Source organism: Miniopterus natalensis, chromosome 14, assembly GCF_054644295.1.
Source record: "Miniopterus natalensis isolate mMinNat1 chromosome 14, mMinNat1.hap1, whole genome shotgun sequence".
NCBI lineage: Eukaryota > Metazoa > Chordata > Mammalia > Chiroptera > Miniopteridae > Miniopterus > Miniopterus natalensis.
The window spans coordinates 43,768,747-43,785,860 of record NC_142094.1 but is presented as its reverse complement, the minus strand read 5'-3'; the positions used below and the strand labels follow the sequence as shown (position 1 = coordinate 43,785,860).

General features: G+C 50.0%; 1 protein-coding gene and 1 pseudogene across 5 annotated transcripts; both read right to left on the bottom strand.

Annotated features, from left to right (window-relative positions):
• Window positions 1–58: 58 nt before the first annotated feature.
• Window positions 59–1,361, bottom strand: LOC107542555 (thioredoxin pseudogene; annotated as a pseudogene).
• Window positions 1,362–2,345: 984 nt separating this feature from the next.
• Window positions 2,346–16,640, bottom strand: PPRC1 (PPARG related coactivator 1). Of its 5 annotated transcripts, none has more exons than XM_016220039.2 (14): window positions 16,454–16,640; window positions 12,357–12,545; window positions 11,632–11,778; window positions 11,419–11,511; window positions 8,436–11,292; window positions 8,112–8,165; window positions 7,250–7,307; window positions 6,399–6,469; window positions 4,716–5,430; window positions 3,772–3,915; window positions 3,595–3,661; window positions 3,371–3,492; window positions 2,977–3,128; window positions 2,346–2,746 (listed from the first exon to the last, which is right to left on the bottom strand). In XM_016220039.2, exons 1-14 carry the CDS (start codon window positions 16,604–16,606, stop codon window positions 2,643–2,645), a joined length of 4,926 nt encoding a protein of 1,641 aa, XP_016075525.2. In that variant the 5' UTR covers window positions 16,607–16,640; the 3' UTR covers window positions 2,346–2,642. The 5 variants fall into 5 exon arrangements, with proteins under 5 accessions (XP_016075525.2, XP_016075522.2, XP_016075524.2 ...); XM_016220036.2 differs by having other exon boundaries at window positions 11,410–11,511; window positions 16,454–16,636; XM_016220038.2 differs by having other exon boundaries at window positions 6,399–6,466; window positions 11,410–11,511; window positions 16,454–16,636.
• Window positions 16,641–17,114: the final 474 nt, after the last annotated feature.

Below are 17,114 nucleotides of genomic sequence, written 5' to 3'. Positions count from 1 at the left end.
CTCTCATCATTGATGTTTCTTTCTCTCTCTCTCCCTCTTCTTTCCTCTCTCTGAAATCAATAAAGATTCATTTTTTAAAAAAAATTATAAGAGCTGATAGCTGGTTGTTTCAGAAAACATGATTAAACTAATTCATTGATGGTAGCTTCAAGTGTTCCTTATTAGCTGGAGAAAATTCACCCTTTTTTCCTTTTTTAAGACACTGGAAGGTTGCATGCACTTGACTTCATACTCTGCAGCAATATCCTGAGTCATCCACATCTACTTCAAGGAATACCACATTGGAATACTTTTCAGAGACGGAATAAAAGGCTTGATCACTTTGCAAGGCCCACAGCATGTGGCCGAGAAGTGAACTACTGTAAGTTTATCTCCTGCACTGTTCAAGGCTTCCCTCAAAAGCATACTTGCTCGTGATCTGCTTCATTTTGACATCCGAGGTCTGATGAGCAATCGTTAAGAACCAATGGAAGTGGATGCAAAGCGGGAGACCAAGCTTGGAAAGCCTTCTCTTTATAGCAAAAGGGAGCTGGGTGTGCAGCTCACTTATTCAGTCTTTTTTTTTTTTTCTTGTAGAAAAGCAAGCAAGAATTTATTGACTACAGCCAAAATATACTTAGGACAATGAAACAAGGAACAGCATAGAAGCTGTTTAACTATGTCTTAGTTTCCCTATTCCTCTTGTCCTGGAATTTTCCTAGACCATGCTGTAACATTCTCCCCTCAGACTTCCAACCCTAAAGTCTTTTAGGGTTGATGAGGAAGGTACTTATTCAGTCTTAAGTCAGCTCCATGAAGGTAAAAAGGGTTGTGCACCAAACCTGAGTGACAGAGCAGCAATCTCTTCAAACTATAGTCCTGACAGTTCATACTGTGAACTCTGTGAGAGAACTGGAAAACTTCCCAATTGCCCTCGCCCTTGACATGAATACTCAAATACCCATGCCTGCAAGGTCAATTTCAAACTCTCTCATATTTTAGTTCACATTAGCAGCAGACAAGAATCTGTTCAATCCTACACACTACCCCTTGACTACTTTCCATTAATGCCCCTCAAGAAGGGTAAAGATGCATTTTTTCAGGGGACGCACTTTGCCTTTCTCAGCAGGCATTCCCCTCTCCCAGATATAACTCCTACATCTCCCTCTTCCCAGAAGCCTATCCACATACATGAATTCTTTAAACATCTGAGCAACTGCTGTGTGCCAAGCACTGTGCTCAAGCTAAAATGGTACATGTACATCTAAGTCTCAGTTTAAAAAAACCTTTATTTGGCCCAGCCAGGCATGGCCCAACAGTTGAGCATGACCTAGGATCCAGCAGATCACAGTTCAATTCCCCGTCAGGGCACATGCCAGGGTTGCGGGCTTGATCCTCAGTTGGGGGCGTGCAGGAGGCAACTGATCGATGTTTCTCTCTCCCATCAGTGTTTCTCTCTCTCCATCCCTCTCCCTTGCTCTCTCTGAAGTCAATAAAGACGTATTAAAAAAAAAAAATCTTAGTGTCAACTAAAACACTTCCTCTTTAAAAAAACAAAAACCCTTTATTTGGAACAAGTGTGAGCTTCCCCTAGGTCCTTGGCATTAAAACTCCAATCCAAAACCAGAGCATCAGCATCCACTTGCTTGAGATGCAGCATCTTAGGCCCCATCCCAGAAGTCAAAACCAGCTTTCCAAAAAGATCTCCAAATGATTCAAATACCCTTTTATTGATTTATTTATTTTCACTGATTCTAGAGGCAGGGAGAGAGAGAGAAACATTGATATGAGAAACATTAATTGGTTGCCTCATGCACATGCCATGACCTGGATGGAACCCACAACGTGGTTATGTGCCCTGACCAGGAATCCAACCAGCGACCCTTCGGTGGGTGGGACAACGCTTTAACCACCAAGCAACACCAGCCAGGTCTCAAATGCCCCCACCCGTTTTTTAGAGAGAGAGAGAGAGAGAGAGGAAGAAAGAGAAACTAAGTGCGGAACATCCATTGACTGCTTGCCTCCTGCACGCCCCTTTACTGGGGATCAAGCCTGCAATCCAGGGCACATGCCCTGACCAGCATTGAACCAGCAACATTTTGGTGCATGGGACAAGGCCCAACCAACTGAACCACACCGGCCAGGGCTCAAATGCCCTTTTAAAGTTTGAGAAGCACTGCCCTAAGTGACTGATTTCAGACAAAACACTTGAGGAGCCAAGTTTCAAGTCCAATAGGATTGTGCATCTGACCAAAGAGGGGCCCTAGGAACTCAATGTAAACATGCTGCTGATTTTGTTGAGAGGAAAAATGAGTATGTCTGGCACTAATACCGTAGAAAGAAAGAAGCACAACAGCACATGGGAGTTCTCTCTAGTTCATGTTTATTAGTCTGCATAGTGATTTAGATCATCCAAACACCAGGGGAACCCCTCAACCTCATCCATCTCACATAGGAATGCAAATTAACTTGTTTCAATGCCTCTTATAAAAACAAATACCCTTTAAAAAAATCTGATTTAACACATTTTTTATTTCACTTTTTCCATTTCTTTATAAAACAGTCATCTCCTCACTAGCAGCTCTCTCCCCTAGAGTAGGGGAGGGGAGTGGAGATGGTTGGACACCTCCAATGAATAGGGGTAGGGGGAGAAGGGCCCAGGGTTACCTCCTGAGGTTCTTCTGGGCCTGTTTCAACAATGTGTCAAAGTCAAGAGAATCAAATTTGCTCTTTACAGGAGCAGGGTCAAAGTCTTCCCGGTTGGAGTCTATAATGGTAGAGAGAGACAAACATCAAGGTCTCTGACCACACTTCCCAGCCACAGAGTCCTCAGATGGCCAGCCACCTCCCATGCCAATAATGATTTTAAGTCATCCCACCCCTTATGTTCCTTCATGTGTCAGTTGAAGACAAGTCTGTCAAGCCCACTCTCAAAAGGCTGGGAACCCTTTTGAGGAAATCAAGTACCCCAAAGCCTCAGGGCCTCCCTCCACTCACCAAGATCGGAATAGCTTCTCTTGCAGAACTGCCTGCGTCCTCCAAAGCAGAGATCAAAGGGCTGCTCATCTGCCTGTCTCAGCTTGTGGCCACTCTCAATGGCTGCAAATGCCTCCTCAGCATAGCGGTAAGTGACGAAGCCATAGTTGTCACTGGTGGAGAGGGCAAGGCAGAGGCTATTTGGGCACATGCCATGGAGAAGAAACAGCCTTCCAGGGTACAGAAAGGGACTGGGGTGATTCTTCTCATCCCCCAAATAGCCAACCCTCTGAGTGAAAAAAAATGAAGTTGTCCTACAATGACCAGCACACCAGAGCAAGGGGGAAAGACAAAGAAACATCAAGGTACATGAATGGGACAGAAAGGACATCTTGACCTTAGGGCCTAAGCTTACCCTTGGACACGGAAGTGGATGGTGCATTCCTCAATCTCTCCAAAAACAGAGAATCTCTGTTTCAGTTCTGACCGAGTCATGCGGCCAGGTATCTTCCCAATGAAAACCACTCTTCTCTCTTCCTATGTTGGGTCAAGGAAAATTCACATACCATGAGCCAGGGCAAGAGCTGTAGACAGCTCAGGGGCAAATTTCCCTCTCCCATGACCTGTTCCTCTACTCACTATTGCACGCTCCTTCTGCAATACTCTCTGCCTTTGGTAATGGTCATGTGATCGATAAGAGCTATATCTGACAAAAAAAAAAGGTGCCATAAGCTTCCCAGACATTAGACAGTTCAAGTCTCAGAACTCTCAGACACTTGTACCCCAGATGTACTGACTCCCGGAACACATGCTCACCGCCGCCTCCTGTCACTTCTCCGGCGGGGGGATGGGGAGCGAGACCGGCTTCTGGAACTAGATGATGAGGAAGATGAGGAGGAAGATGAGGAGGAAGATGAGGAAGAGCATCTTCGGGAACGTCCAGAGGAACTGCAACTGGACCTAGAAAATAAAGGGGCACGTAGGAAAGCTGGGAATGGTGCAGGTATATTCCACTTCACCTTGGTCGCAGCCCTGCCTCACTGTCAGGAAGCTCAGGATAAAGGCAAAGGAAAGCTGAAGAGGTCTAGAAAAACTCTTCACAGATGACCAAACTGAAGCCCTGATAAACTTTAGATGTATCTGGAATGTTTTAGAGTGTTTTAGCAGAGGTCATATTTCTTTTCAACTATGCAGTTAAAGATTGAAAAATATTTAACAAATCAGAAAGAAGAAAAATAAACAAAGAATCAAAAAGGCCTCCTTATTTAAATGGAAAAATTTGGGTCTGTTACTGGGGGGAAAAAAAATACTGCAAGGAAATAGATGAGGCCACAGGGACACCCAAAGGAACCGCTAGACTCTTTCTTCAACAGATTAAAAGGACTGTCTACCATTAACAACCCACAATCCCACCTTCCCACATACCACCAGGAAAATACCAGAAACGAGGACTGATACAGTATTTGAAGGAATCAGCAGGGTCAAGGCCAAACCCTAACAGTCTCCCCAAGGCAGGTCTCAAGGAAGCAGAGACCTCAGGGACTTCCTAAACTCCAACAGAGGACAGAAACGATTTTCTCACAGCTTGCCTCCCTCAACAATCCAGGGAAGGTGGAGAAGACAAAAGCCAAAGACAGAAATAGAAGCCTTAGTGCCTGAAAGTATCAAACACAGTGTGCAAAAAAGCTTTCAAAATAAACCAGAGGGAAAGTACATGAACTTCCTAAGTGGAGAGGACCTCATACACCATCAGAGCTCACCTTCGCCACCTCTTGTGTGGGGGGGAGAGGGACCTGGACCGGGATCGGGATGAAGACGACGATGAGGATGAAGAGGAAGATGCTTCACTGGTCCGGTGGGACCCAGAGCTGACAGAACTGCTGCGGCCACGGCGGCCCTGCCAACCCCGGTTTGGGGGGCTGGCTGACCTGCAGGCTTTTCGATAACAGCGCATTGACCGCTTGGCTGCGAACTCAGAGGGAGTCCTAGTGTTCATGTCATTCCGGCAGGGCGAGGCCTCAGGGGACAGCAAGGCAGATGGGGCAAGGCAAGAGGTTGGGGGATCTGCCTGCTCTTTGCTAGTCCTGTGATCAAGTGGCTCCTGGGAGGCAGCTGTGCCTGGGGGTAGGGGGGTAGCTGGGCCGAGGGACAAGACAGGTTTGATGGTGATATCCTGATGGCGTTTGACATTCCATCGGGAGCCTGCCTCTGGAAAGACTAAGGCAGGAGTCTTTTTGGGGGGTGTCCTGCTCCGGACACAATAGTCATGGTCCCCAGAGCCCACATGGACTGGATTAGGGCCATGGACCCCTTCTTGGAGGCGGGCTGCAGCTGGATGTTTGGCCTCTGTAACTCCTTCAGGCTTCAGGGTTCCCTCCTGGGCGGTGGACTTAGGAGATTTGACTTTGGCCAGCAGGGAAACAGCAGCCAAGGGCTTCCATAACTGGTGGGGAGGGGTAGCTGGAGGGGTGAGCCCTGTGAGGGGAGGGAGGATGGAGATAGCAGGATGAGATCTGATTCTACACTTCCAAACACTGTATATAGGCTCCAGAGACCCCCACCTCATCTCACACAAAGTACACCAACAATGGTCCACAGCCCAACTTTTCCCACTGTTGCAACTACTCCTTCCCCCATGTTCCCCATCTTGGGGACCAGCAACAGAAACCCTGCCAGCCAGGGTCTTCCTGAATCCCTCAACAGTTCACTGGCCAAACCTAACTAAAGACCAGGTCCTGCCTGGTCTACTTCTCCATTCCTAGGCCCTTCTACCCTACTCCAGCACTGACTGACTTCTGGCTACATCTTGCCTGGACTTGTAATCATCTTCTCTGATGATCCCATCTTCTGATGATTCCCTACCTTGAGCTTCACACCTCTCCACCTGTCTTCTACATTCCTGCTGAAGGGAGTACCCAAACACCAATTTGGTAGAGCTTTTTCAACTGCTTTTCAATGTACAGGATAAAGTCCAAATAGCTTACCATTAAATTTAAAGTTCCCATAATCTGACCTCCTATTTACCACTCCAGCTTTTATCTCTTGCTTTAGCTCTGCTCACCACCCAGATCAGCCACTACACTACAGCCAAACTGAACCACCAGCAATTCCCCAAAACATACCAGGCTGACTTTATTTCTTCAGTTCACTCAAGATGCTCATCTACCTAGAATGCTCCATCCCTTAAACCTACCTGATGAGTATCAGTGATTTTCTCTGCTTTGGGGATTACCTTCTATACAACCCTTCCCTATCTCCCTTCAGAACCCACTATAACTCAAACAGGCTTATTTAACACACAACCTCTGATACTCAACAAATTCATTTCACACACCTGCCCCTGGACTGTGAGAACCTCAAGGACGAGGATCAGATCTCTGCAGAAGGGGCTCTACAAACATTTGCTGCATAAACAAAGGCAGAGTTCCCCACCCTGAACCCACCTGCCACGTTGGCCAGTTCTGGGGCTTGTAACCGGTCTAGGGGCCTCTTCTCCTGGGGAGGGTCAACGCTGCTGGCAGGGGGAAAAGGGAAAGCCTGGTTCATTGCCTCAACATCTTGTACATCTGCCTTCCTCACAAAGCAATGGGGGAGGGGGAGTGCAGAGAGGAATGGGATCCGCAACCTGCCCCTATCCTCCGCCTCCAGCACAAAAGGGGTCTTGGTCACTGAACTGTAGGCTGAATTTCAGCTCAGCTTTGCCCACTACCAAGAGGCAAGCCGACTATAATCTTGAACACCCCCCACCTCCTTCAAGCCAGGAGCCTCACCTGCCCAGTTCAAACCAACCCAAAATCAGTATGAAGAGGAATATGCTTGGCAGAACAGCATGGGGTACTATCAACAAGAAAAATGAAAAAAGGCCTCTCAGTACTGAAAGACTGGGGAACAAGGAGGTCTAGGGTGCCTGTGTCCCCTAAGGAGTCAGGAAAGCCCTAGCCATGGGCATCTTCCCCCATTTATCTTAAACTATCACCAGTGTTGAGCAAGTTTAAAACTTGTTAAATGAAAGAAAAAAACCCAAAGGTGCAACTTGCCAGAAGACAAAAGGCACCTCCAGGACATTTGGAACCCCAGAGTGGAATCAGCCAAAGTCTGGTTCACATCCTCCTACCTCGCCACCCAAGACAGTGCCCAGTAGTGAAGGCTGAGCACGGGGATGTGGAAACAGGGAAAGACTCTAGAGCTGACTAAATGTTTCTGTAAAAGAGGCATCCAATGGATGGTCCTGGAGCGCCGGCTGGCTGCTGACCAACAGCTGTAGGGTAACTCGCTCACATGTCTCTATACTTACCCTGAGTTTCCTACAGCCAAGTTGTCAGCAGGAGCCGGGGGAGGGTACTCTTTTTTGGCTGCAAAGAAACCATACTAGTTAAAAGCCCAACCAGATGTTCCAAATTGAGGAGGTATAGAAGGGCTGGCTTTAAGACCCAAAGGTGGAAAATCCACTTTGCCTACATATTCCACTGGGCTCTCCCCAGTAAGATCCATCCCCAGGTACTATTGTTAATCATGTCTCTTCTCTGCTCAGAAATACCCACATTCTCCCTTGAATCTGACAGTCCAAACTTCTGAGCCTAACATTCAAGCTTCTACATGACCTGCTTAACTTCCTAGTTTTATAGTTTACTCTTGTTCTACACTTACATCTTATGTTACCTTGAACTATAGATACCCATTACCAATTCAGGAGTCATTTCTGCATATTTTTCTCCCCAATAAGACCACAAACTCCTTGAAAACAAGATCTAGTATTATCAACAGCACTGAGAACCATGCCTTGCACTGAAAAGCTATTATGCATTGCTTTCTAAACACACCACTCTCAATCATTCCTATACCTCTGCCTTTATTCACCACACATTCTATGAAATCCTACTTCTCAAGGCCAAGCTTGAGCTACTTCCCTCCAGAAAAATGTCCCCAAACAACCCAACCCACATGGATCTCCCCACTGGTCTACTCTTTGTAGTACTTGCCATGCTGTACTCTCCCTGGCTTAGACTGCATCACAGGTGGATCTTGTCTCCCATTCCAATTAGGGGGCTACTCTAGTAGCTGAGACTGCCCCTCCCCCAGTTTAAGTAACTATAAACTGGACCCAAAGGAAATATCAACAAAAAGGGGTTGGAGCAAAGCTACCCAGGTTCCCTCACCTTCTGATTTCTCAAACTGCTCCAGCAGACTGGACAGGTCTGATGCCTCAATTCCTGTGGAAACACACAACACAGGATTGGAAAACAGCTGAGTACAGAGGTCCCAGGAAGTCCCAAATTACCTCACTTCTCCCTTTATGCTCCCCCTGCTGACTGTACTATGTAAACCAAAACAGCAACACAAAGCAGTAAAGAATTAAACAAACCTAAGGCTTCACCTCTCAGGAACCCTCCAAAGAAATCAAAGGCTAGCCCCCCATCCAGGGGGACATTCCCCATCCAACCCCCATTCCCTTCTTCACAACTGAACTGTGTGGCACTCACCAATCTCACTGATGAAAGCCTGCACCACATCCTCAGAACCCTGGGTATGTGGGGTAGGCAGGAAGGACAGTTTCCTTAGACGGGCTGGGTGGATAGCAGGCAACTTGGTGACAGCGCTCTGCCTTGGTGTGGGTGTGGGAACAGCCTTGGCAACTGGAGAGGGGGTCTTCTCCCTGGACCTGGTCTCCTGAGACTCAAGCTTTAACCTCTCTGATGCAGGTTCCTCAACAGCCACACTCTCAGCAGACAGATATGGTGAAGCCTTATTCTGCGGGCTTTGCACTGGGGAGGGCACCTTGTGTTTCAGATGGGGAGATGCAGAGACTGGCTTGACCTCTACCTTAGTGGGCTCTATTTGTGGAGCTCCCTGGCCAGCTGACCCAAGACTGAGGGAAGAGGCCATCGGCACAGGAAGTACACTTTCAGGAGGGCCAGCTGGGATGCCACTGGGCTCCACCTTGGGTGGGGCAACAGCTCTCCCAACAGAGGCTAGAGGCAAAGGTGGTGGGGGCACAGTAGGCCAGAATGGAGGATGCTGCAGCCCTGCACCCCATCCCAAGGGCCCATAAGTACAACTAGAGCTGTAAGGTGGGACTGGGGCAGGAGGGGGTACCCAAGGCACATTGCAAGTAGGGGGAACAGCATAAGAGCCAGGGGTACCAGAGACTAGTGGCACCGTTGGAGGGGGTGGCAAACAAGGATAGCCAGAAGGAGACACTGGGGGATAACAAGGCCAGGGTGGCATGGGGGCATAGTGAGTATAGGGATCAGGTGGCACTGGCCCCACAGACACTGGAAGACTAGGAGGCTGCAAGGGTGGTGGGGGAAGCATAGGGGTCATGCCTAGCCCACCTGGTGGAAAAGGCAGAGCAGTGGGCATGGTGGAGGGCATGGACTGCACAGCAGGAGGTAGTCTTGCTGGCAGTGGCATCTCTTGGGATGGCACCTGCTCAGTGGGAGCTGAGGCCACGGATTTGCTTGCAGGTGGCTCAGGACTAGGAGAAGCAGGGCTGGGACCCACAGGCACAAAACAGGCCTCAGGGCTTCTCTGCACAGCTGTTTTCTTGGCTGGGGCTGGTGGGATGACAAGACAAGGGATGTCTGCCAGCCCTGTGGGAGTCTCAGGGAGGCTGGGCCACTTCCCAGATGGGGGCTGGGAACTTCTTTCTTCTGCCTCTGATTGGCGCTGCTGCCTTCGTCGCCGGTACTCAGATAGGCTAAGAGGCCGAGGTCTGGTTTCCTGGGTTGTGGCACTGGTACCACCTTCTACCTTCAGAGGACCCACGACCTCCTTGACTTCAGGGATGATGGTCTTTGAGGGGTCCAAGGACTCTGACTCCAGAAGGAGCTGGAGGGCTGGACTCCCCTGGGCTGATGACGCTGCACCACGTCTGGGATCAGTTGGCCTAAACTTAACTAGCACAGGGTTAACTGGAGCCAGGTCATCAGGAACAGAGTCAACTGGTGGTAGGTTGGCTGAGACAGGGTCAACTGGTGGCAAGTCATCTGAGATAGGAACAACCACTGCAGGGTCAATTGCTGCCGAGTCGGCCAGGACTGGCTCAATCAACACTGGGTCAGCTGGGAGAGGGTCAACCAGCTCTGAGTTGGCTGAAGCATGGTCAACTAATGCAGGGTCAACAGGTACAGGATCAGCTAGAACAGGATCGACTGCAGAGGGATCAGCTTCAACAGAATCAAGTGGCATGGGGTCGGCATGAGTAGAGTCAACCAATGACAGATGGGTTGGAACAGGGTTAACTTTGATGGTATCACCCAGTTTGGGGTAGAGATCAAGAGGACCTTCTTTAGCAGGACTAGCTTGTCCAACACTACTCTCCAAGTTCCCAGAGCTAGGCTTCTCTGAGGTACCTGCCCAGGCCCGAGCCCAAGCCCGGGGCTTCCCTCTACCATGGGGAGGCCCAACCTCTCTTAGGAGTTCCTTCTGAGGCAAACTGCCTGCCTGAGAGATCACCTCTGTAGCCACAGTAGGCTGCCCACAAGAGGATGACCTCAGCCTCCTGGCATAGCCTTCTGTACAGGTTGCTGGCTGTTCCCTGTTCTTCTTCCTCCTGCCCTTTCGCGCTCTCTGGGAACTCGGCACTGCATTGGCTGGTGGGTTCTGAGGCTCCTTGGACGCCATTGGTTCCATGACCTCCCTGGGCTCCAACAAGGCTGAGTCCAGCTTTTCCTCTGAGTCTAGTGACAACTCTTCTTTCTCAGGGCAGAGGGCTTCCTTGGGCACAGCAGCATCCGTCTCTGACTCAAGTGTAGGCATAAGCAGCTGCAAGGATGGACTGGCCTCTAGCGAGTCATCCAGGAGCACAGGCTGGGGTCCAACAGGGATCTGCCGCACCACAACTGGGATCTGCAGGTCATTGCCAGCTGTGGCTGCCTGGCCCACAATCTCTAGCACCACACAATCCTCAGGCAGTGTCACATCATCTGGCTGCTCCTGAAGTTCACTGTCAAGTGATGTCAGGTGGGTGAAGCTGGGCAGGCAATATGGGTGCATGGCCCGCACCAGCTCACTGAGGGAAGAGATGCTCTCATCGCCAGCTGCCTGCACTGCCATTTCTGCTGCTGCTGTTTTATCTTCTTCCTCAGGGCAGGCCAGGTGCATGGGAAAGTCTGGGCTGCTGCTCATAGAGCTGTCATGCTCCCCAGCAAGCAGCTGGCCGCTGAAGCTGGCCACCTCCTCTTCTTCTTCCCCATCACTACGCTGCTGCGGAGAAGGGGACTGGCTCCTACGGGGTCTGGATCGTGGGGGTCTCCAGCTAGGAAGTTTGGGAGAGGAGTTCTCCAAGAAGGAAGGCGGGGAGAAGTCCCAAGGGGAATCTGCGAGAGACATCTCAATCTACAGGAGAGAAGAGAAGCCACAAAAGGAGTTTTCTACAGGAATATATTTTTCCAGACCTGTCTTCACACATTCCTCCCCACTGGGATTCCCTGAAGCTTCTTAAGTCAGGCTTACCCCACTCACTCTACTACTGCCTGTACTGGGCCCCAGCGGGTCAACTGAGGTGATGAGGTCACGTTCTGAGGGTGTCCGAGAGAGGGTGAGCAGCTTGTGCAACTAAGAGGAAGAAAAGGACCTGAGTTGAGACTGTGCTTCAGAATTATATGAGTAGGCCCTCAGACGTGGTTCTAACCTTTGCACCAACCATACAACCCCTTTCCCTGGTCCCACACTCACAGAGGAGCCTTCCCGAGGTGACACAAGCAGCTCGGAGTCAGGAATGCTGTCAAATGGAGACAGGTTCTCGGAATCTGCATTGTCCAAGATCTCTGTCAGAGCTGTGAGCAGTGACACTTCATTCTGATCCTCCAGAGATAACCTGCTCTGCTCCAGAAAGACAACAGGAAGGTCCCACACCATCATCCCAAATGACCTACTGAGCCACTAAGAACAGGATGCCAAGAGAATCAGTCTCCCAGGCTCTCAGTTCAGCTCAATTACTCAGGGACAAAGCTGAGTAGCAGAAGTCATAGTTGCAATTTTATTTACTACTATCCATCACCTCTCTAGTGTCAACAGAGATCTGCCAAAATTGAGTCTTAAATTTATGTTTCAAACATGCCCTTCACCCTCAAGTTAAGAAGTGGAATGCTCGGCACACAACCCTTGGCCAGGCTGGAATTGAGCTCAAAACAGGAATCAGAATCCTCTAGACATGTAAGTAAGGGGCCCAGGAAGGAGAAAAGGCCTTGGACTATAGTCTAAGCCTGCCAAGTCATCCTTAAATGGGACATAATCTGGCAGCCTGCAACCCAGCTCTCACCTAGAAACAAAAAAATACACACTTCAAGAACTCAGGCTGGGTATACAGGAGCCAAGGTTCTGGGAGAACAGAGGCAGTGAGCCATAATCTCCCATGCAAAGCTCCTGTCTGAAGAACTCTAAGCCCAGCTCTAGCTCACCTCTCCGAGGCTCCCAAAATCCTCAATGAGGGAGATGAGGGAGGCATCCATATAGCTCTGCATGGTCCCCAGCAGTGTCTCATCCTGCAGCATCAGTTCCTCCATCTCCAGATCCTTATCCTTCAGACAGGGGCCCAGCCGAGACAGACTGACTAAGTCAGAATCATTCACCTCTTCATGCATCAGCACCTGGGGCGAAAGGGGGGGAAGGTCATAAGGGCATGGTGAAAGCTGCATGACATGGACCCTCTAGGACAGCTGATTGATATGCTCTGTAATCCAAGTGCCCACCCCTCCACCAATGGCCCCAGACTCAGAGGGAGCTCCACCAAACCAAACCTCCAGACTTGCTGGCAGAGAAGTACGACTCATGAGCCAAAAACCCCAACCAAGATGGCAGTGTTCAAGGACCTTCTAGGCAAAAAAAAGTTTGGACTCTATCCAGAAAGAGTTGGAGCCACAAGAGATTATTAAACTGGGGAGTCAAAATATCAAGATTGTTCAGAAGAGATGTCTGCTGGCAGTGTGAAGGCAGACAGTCTGAAGGGACACCAAAGGAGAGATCAGCAAGCAGGCAATTTCAGTTACCACTACCTTGCCTCCCTCAATCCCACTTAGACCTATCTTCCTTGCTTAGCTCAAATTTCATCTTCTTCAAGTTGATCTCCCCACTGAATTCACATCTTTCTGGCAATCACACTGAACCCCCTCCCCAGCCCATGACATTCCTTGCATCAATACTAAAACTAGATTCCAAGTTCCTTTGGGCAAATAACCCTTCATATCCTATTGGCTTTTATATTCTTCTTGGCTCTTACAAGGGCTTAAACTGTACATATACTTCCTGGTCATCCAAGGAGCCTATCACAGTGTCTTACACACACTTGCCATTGACATTTCACATTTTTATTTTGAAGGCCCTACAGTGTGAAGTAAGTGTGAATAGCAAGTATGTATGGACGCTGTGATAGGCCACTCAACCTCTCAATGGTAGTCCCAAGGGAAAAAAGTCTCTTCTCTACCCCTACCAAGTGAGAGAAAAAGATGAGAAAGCTTGATTCTGTAGATGGAAAAGCCCCACCCCATCACTTCCCTGAGAACTAGCAATGTCTTCAGCCCTGTTAGGCAGGGAGCCACCCATCCAGGCCTGTCAAACATGTGGGTGTGGGCAGGGCAGAGAAGTGGCTGGAATGGGACTGGCAAGGCCAGAGGCCAGAGCCATGGGTATCTCCACTATAGGAAACATGATGCAAAGGCTGGAGAATAGGAACAAACATGGACAGTCCCCCCTCCCCTTCTGCAGCAAAGGGAAACTCTGCACCTCTTCCAAGAGAGAGAAAAAAGCAACAGGTATAACTATACCCCATATCCACCCTCTCCCAAGTTGAGGATACCCTGGGAGAGGAAAGGCTAGAAAGAAACACTTTAGGAGGCCAGAACCAGAGATGAAGTGAAAGGTGGCAGGTTTTAGGCACTAACTCCTCCCAGGCCTTCACAACCCTGTAATTACAACCAGCAGCTGAATAGCATCTGGCTCAGCAAACACTCCTGGGTGAGCAAGGAGGCTGCATCACAACTTGTCCTGCAACCTACCTGGCCTAGCCACTGGGTCAGAATCTTAAGACAATGCCAAGCTCTACGAACCACTCATCACCACCTCCAACAGACAAGTACTGGAGCCCCAGTCAGAGACACCCCCTTCTTCACCTTACCTCATCCCTCCCTCAATCCCCAAATAGGAGAGCTCCCAGAGTACCAATGTCATCTAGGGGCTAAGGCTAGGCTAAAAGTGAGCCGACATTCAGTCTTGTCCCTGCATGGTTCAAAACTAGCTACAAACGTTTAAAAATAAGTCTGACCACTTCCAGAGACCCTCCTTAAATCTCTCCAATGGCCTCTTACTGCTCAAAACCAGCTAAACTTTTAAAAATAAATCTAATCACTTCCAGATACCCTCCCTAAATCCTTCTAATGGTACCTTACTGTTCTTGGCATTAGGTTTAAACTCCTTAACATGGCTTACAGGGGTCCTGGTCTTCCCCCACAAGACTCTTCTACTCCAGTGTGTCCTCTCTCACCAGCCTGCCTCTCTCTCTCCACACCAGCCACATAGGCCTCTCAGTTTCTCCAGTAAGTCATATTCTCTCCCACCTCAAGGCCTTCACATACTATTGCCTCTGATGAAAGTGTCCCCCACTTATACACACAGCCTTAGAGTCTCAGCTTAAAATGTTCTTTCCCAGACCCTGCAAAGTAGGTTACTGCTGATTATATAATCTCAAAACTGCACTTTCCTTAAAAAAACAAAATAAAAAGTAAATTATTTTTTTAAAATGCACTTTCTTTATTGTCTGTCTAGCCTAATTAAAAAAAACACCCTAAGATCCTACAGGACAGGGACCGCGAGTGGCTTACCTTGGTATTCCGTGTGTCTGAACACAGTGTTATTTCAGTAAGTAGCTAGTTGGCTAACTTCCATATGCCCTTCTTGTGAGGGTGGGGGGTGAAAAGGACAATCTCTCCATGAGACCCTCTCCAACCCCAAATGACCACCCAACTTAGCTTACAGCTAGATCATGAATCCTTCCTGTCTCTCCCCCAAAGGGTGGGTAGCACCACTCCCACAAGATGTGACCTCTGAGAAAATGAGGGAAGAAGGGGTGGAGGCTCCTAAGTTAGGAACCCAGAAGCCATTCTCCCCTGGGCAAGGGCCTGGATTGGTCTGCTGGAACTGACCCTACCTGGCAGCCTGCAGCACAACTCCCACCTGCAGAACAACTAAAAAGCTTTCAAGGACTCAGCTTAATTGCTTAAGAGAGATAACAGTCCAAAGTAAGTCCTGCCAACCTCCACTCTGGGTGGGAACTTATAAGAAGCCCTGTGCTAAGGAGTAAGAAGATAACACTTTTGAAGTATGGAGAGCTAGAGGCCAAGAAAAAAGAATCTGACAAAAAGAATTCCTCCACTCAATAAATGTTAATGTTCATCTAGTGTTGCTCTCAAATCACCTCCAGTTTTTCCCATCCCCAGCAAAAATTCTAGAGGTTAAATACAGATCACCTAATTTGTCAGTTCACAGGAGCAGACCTTAGCTGCCTCCTCAAAAGAGATACTGGAAAAAACAGTAAGAGGTGAAGATTCTCTTTCCCTTTCTTAAGCTTGTCCCAGGTACATGTTGAGACTCTCCATTCCCCTTGAATCAAGAATAAGGCAGGACTGTAGGCAACCAAAACACGAGTGCCCGTGACTCACAACCCACTCCAAGCCAGTCTGGCAGAAGCCGCCAAAAGCTTGCTCCACAGCCTTTCAACCTCAGCCCTCTACCCTCCCTAGCACACTCCGCCATCCGCAGGGAACAGACTTCTCGCACATCTGGAAAACTCCTTCACCATCCACTGTCTAGAGGCTCCGCGGACCAAAGGAGGAGGAAAGAAACTCCAAGGCTCTGAGCAAAGTTGACTCTAGCAGCCCCTACCTTCCTTCCCGGCCAGGGGCCCCCAGCCCCGTCGGAGATGGCGGGACCCGCTGAGACACACCCAGTTCCCGGCAGTGCGGCTCCAGCGCCGATACAAGACGCCCCGCAGCGTGAGGCGGGAGCCACGTGGACACCCCCTCCTCGCCCGCACGTGGACCCGCGGGCCCCCCTAACCCTGAGCCAAATCCACGTGGGTGCAGGGGCCGTCTAGAGGGGGAGGGGAAGCAGACAAGTTCTCTGGGGAAAATCGCTCCCCCCTTCCCACGTGGCTCCAAAAAGGCACTGCGGAGCAGGGACAGGGCACCCCCGACCCGGCATCCTTAGAGGTAGATCTTGGCCCTCGACTCCAAGTCTGAGTCCCCCTCCCCCCCCCCCCCAATCACAGGCCGCGTTTCCGACAGCAGGCTGTGCCCCTCCACCGTTCCGGAGGAATGGTCATAGGGACCCCGCCTCTGCCCGCGTCCCACCAGCAAAAGGCTCAGGTCCGCTCGGCCCAACCTGTCTCCCACAGCCACCCGGCATCGACTCCAGAGCGCTTCCTCCCTCTCCTGTGGCGTCCACGTGTCACCGCCCGGCACACGCCGCTTTGCTGCCAGCCGCGGGCCGCCCGCCAGCCTCTCACCTTCTCCCCGCCGCTCACAGTGCCCACAGTCCCATACGGCGCTTGGCTGCGACCACCTCTACTGCTTCCGCGGACTCCACCGCCAGGGTCGGGGCCCGGGCCCCCACTCGGAGGCGGCGCGACTCGGTCTCTCCGTCCCCGGCGCGCCGCCATCTTGGCCCCTAAACGCCCAGCGCAGCTCTCATAGCCGGCACCGCCTCCGAGTCGCCTGCCTCGCCCAGCCGATTGTGGGAAGGGAATTATAGTTCCCGGAAGATACTGCAAGACTACGAATTCCAGAAGGCCATGCGAGACCCCCCCCAACACTTGCACCCGGAAAAGGGCACTGTCCTCGCAAGGGAGCCTGGGAATAGTGGTTTCTTTAATCGGAGTTCGAGTGATACTTGTTATAGGTATACTGTAATGCTTAGTTTTTCTGTTGTGTGGGGGACCCAGTTGGGAAGTGAAAGGTAATAAAGAGTTAACATTTGCGCATCTTCTTGTTTTCCTAATTTGTCCAACTGTCGGAACACCTTCTTTGTTTTACTTGCTATACCATGCCCGCCTTTCACCTAAATCCAAGTGGGCCATGTGTTGAAACAGCACCCCCTAGTGGACACTCCAGGCTCTAACCCTCACCTTATCCACTGCGGCACCACTGTGAGCTTAGTCCTAAAACATT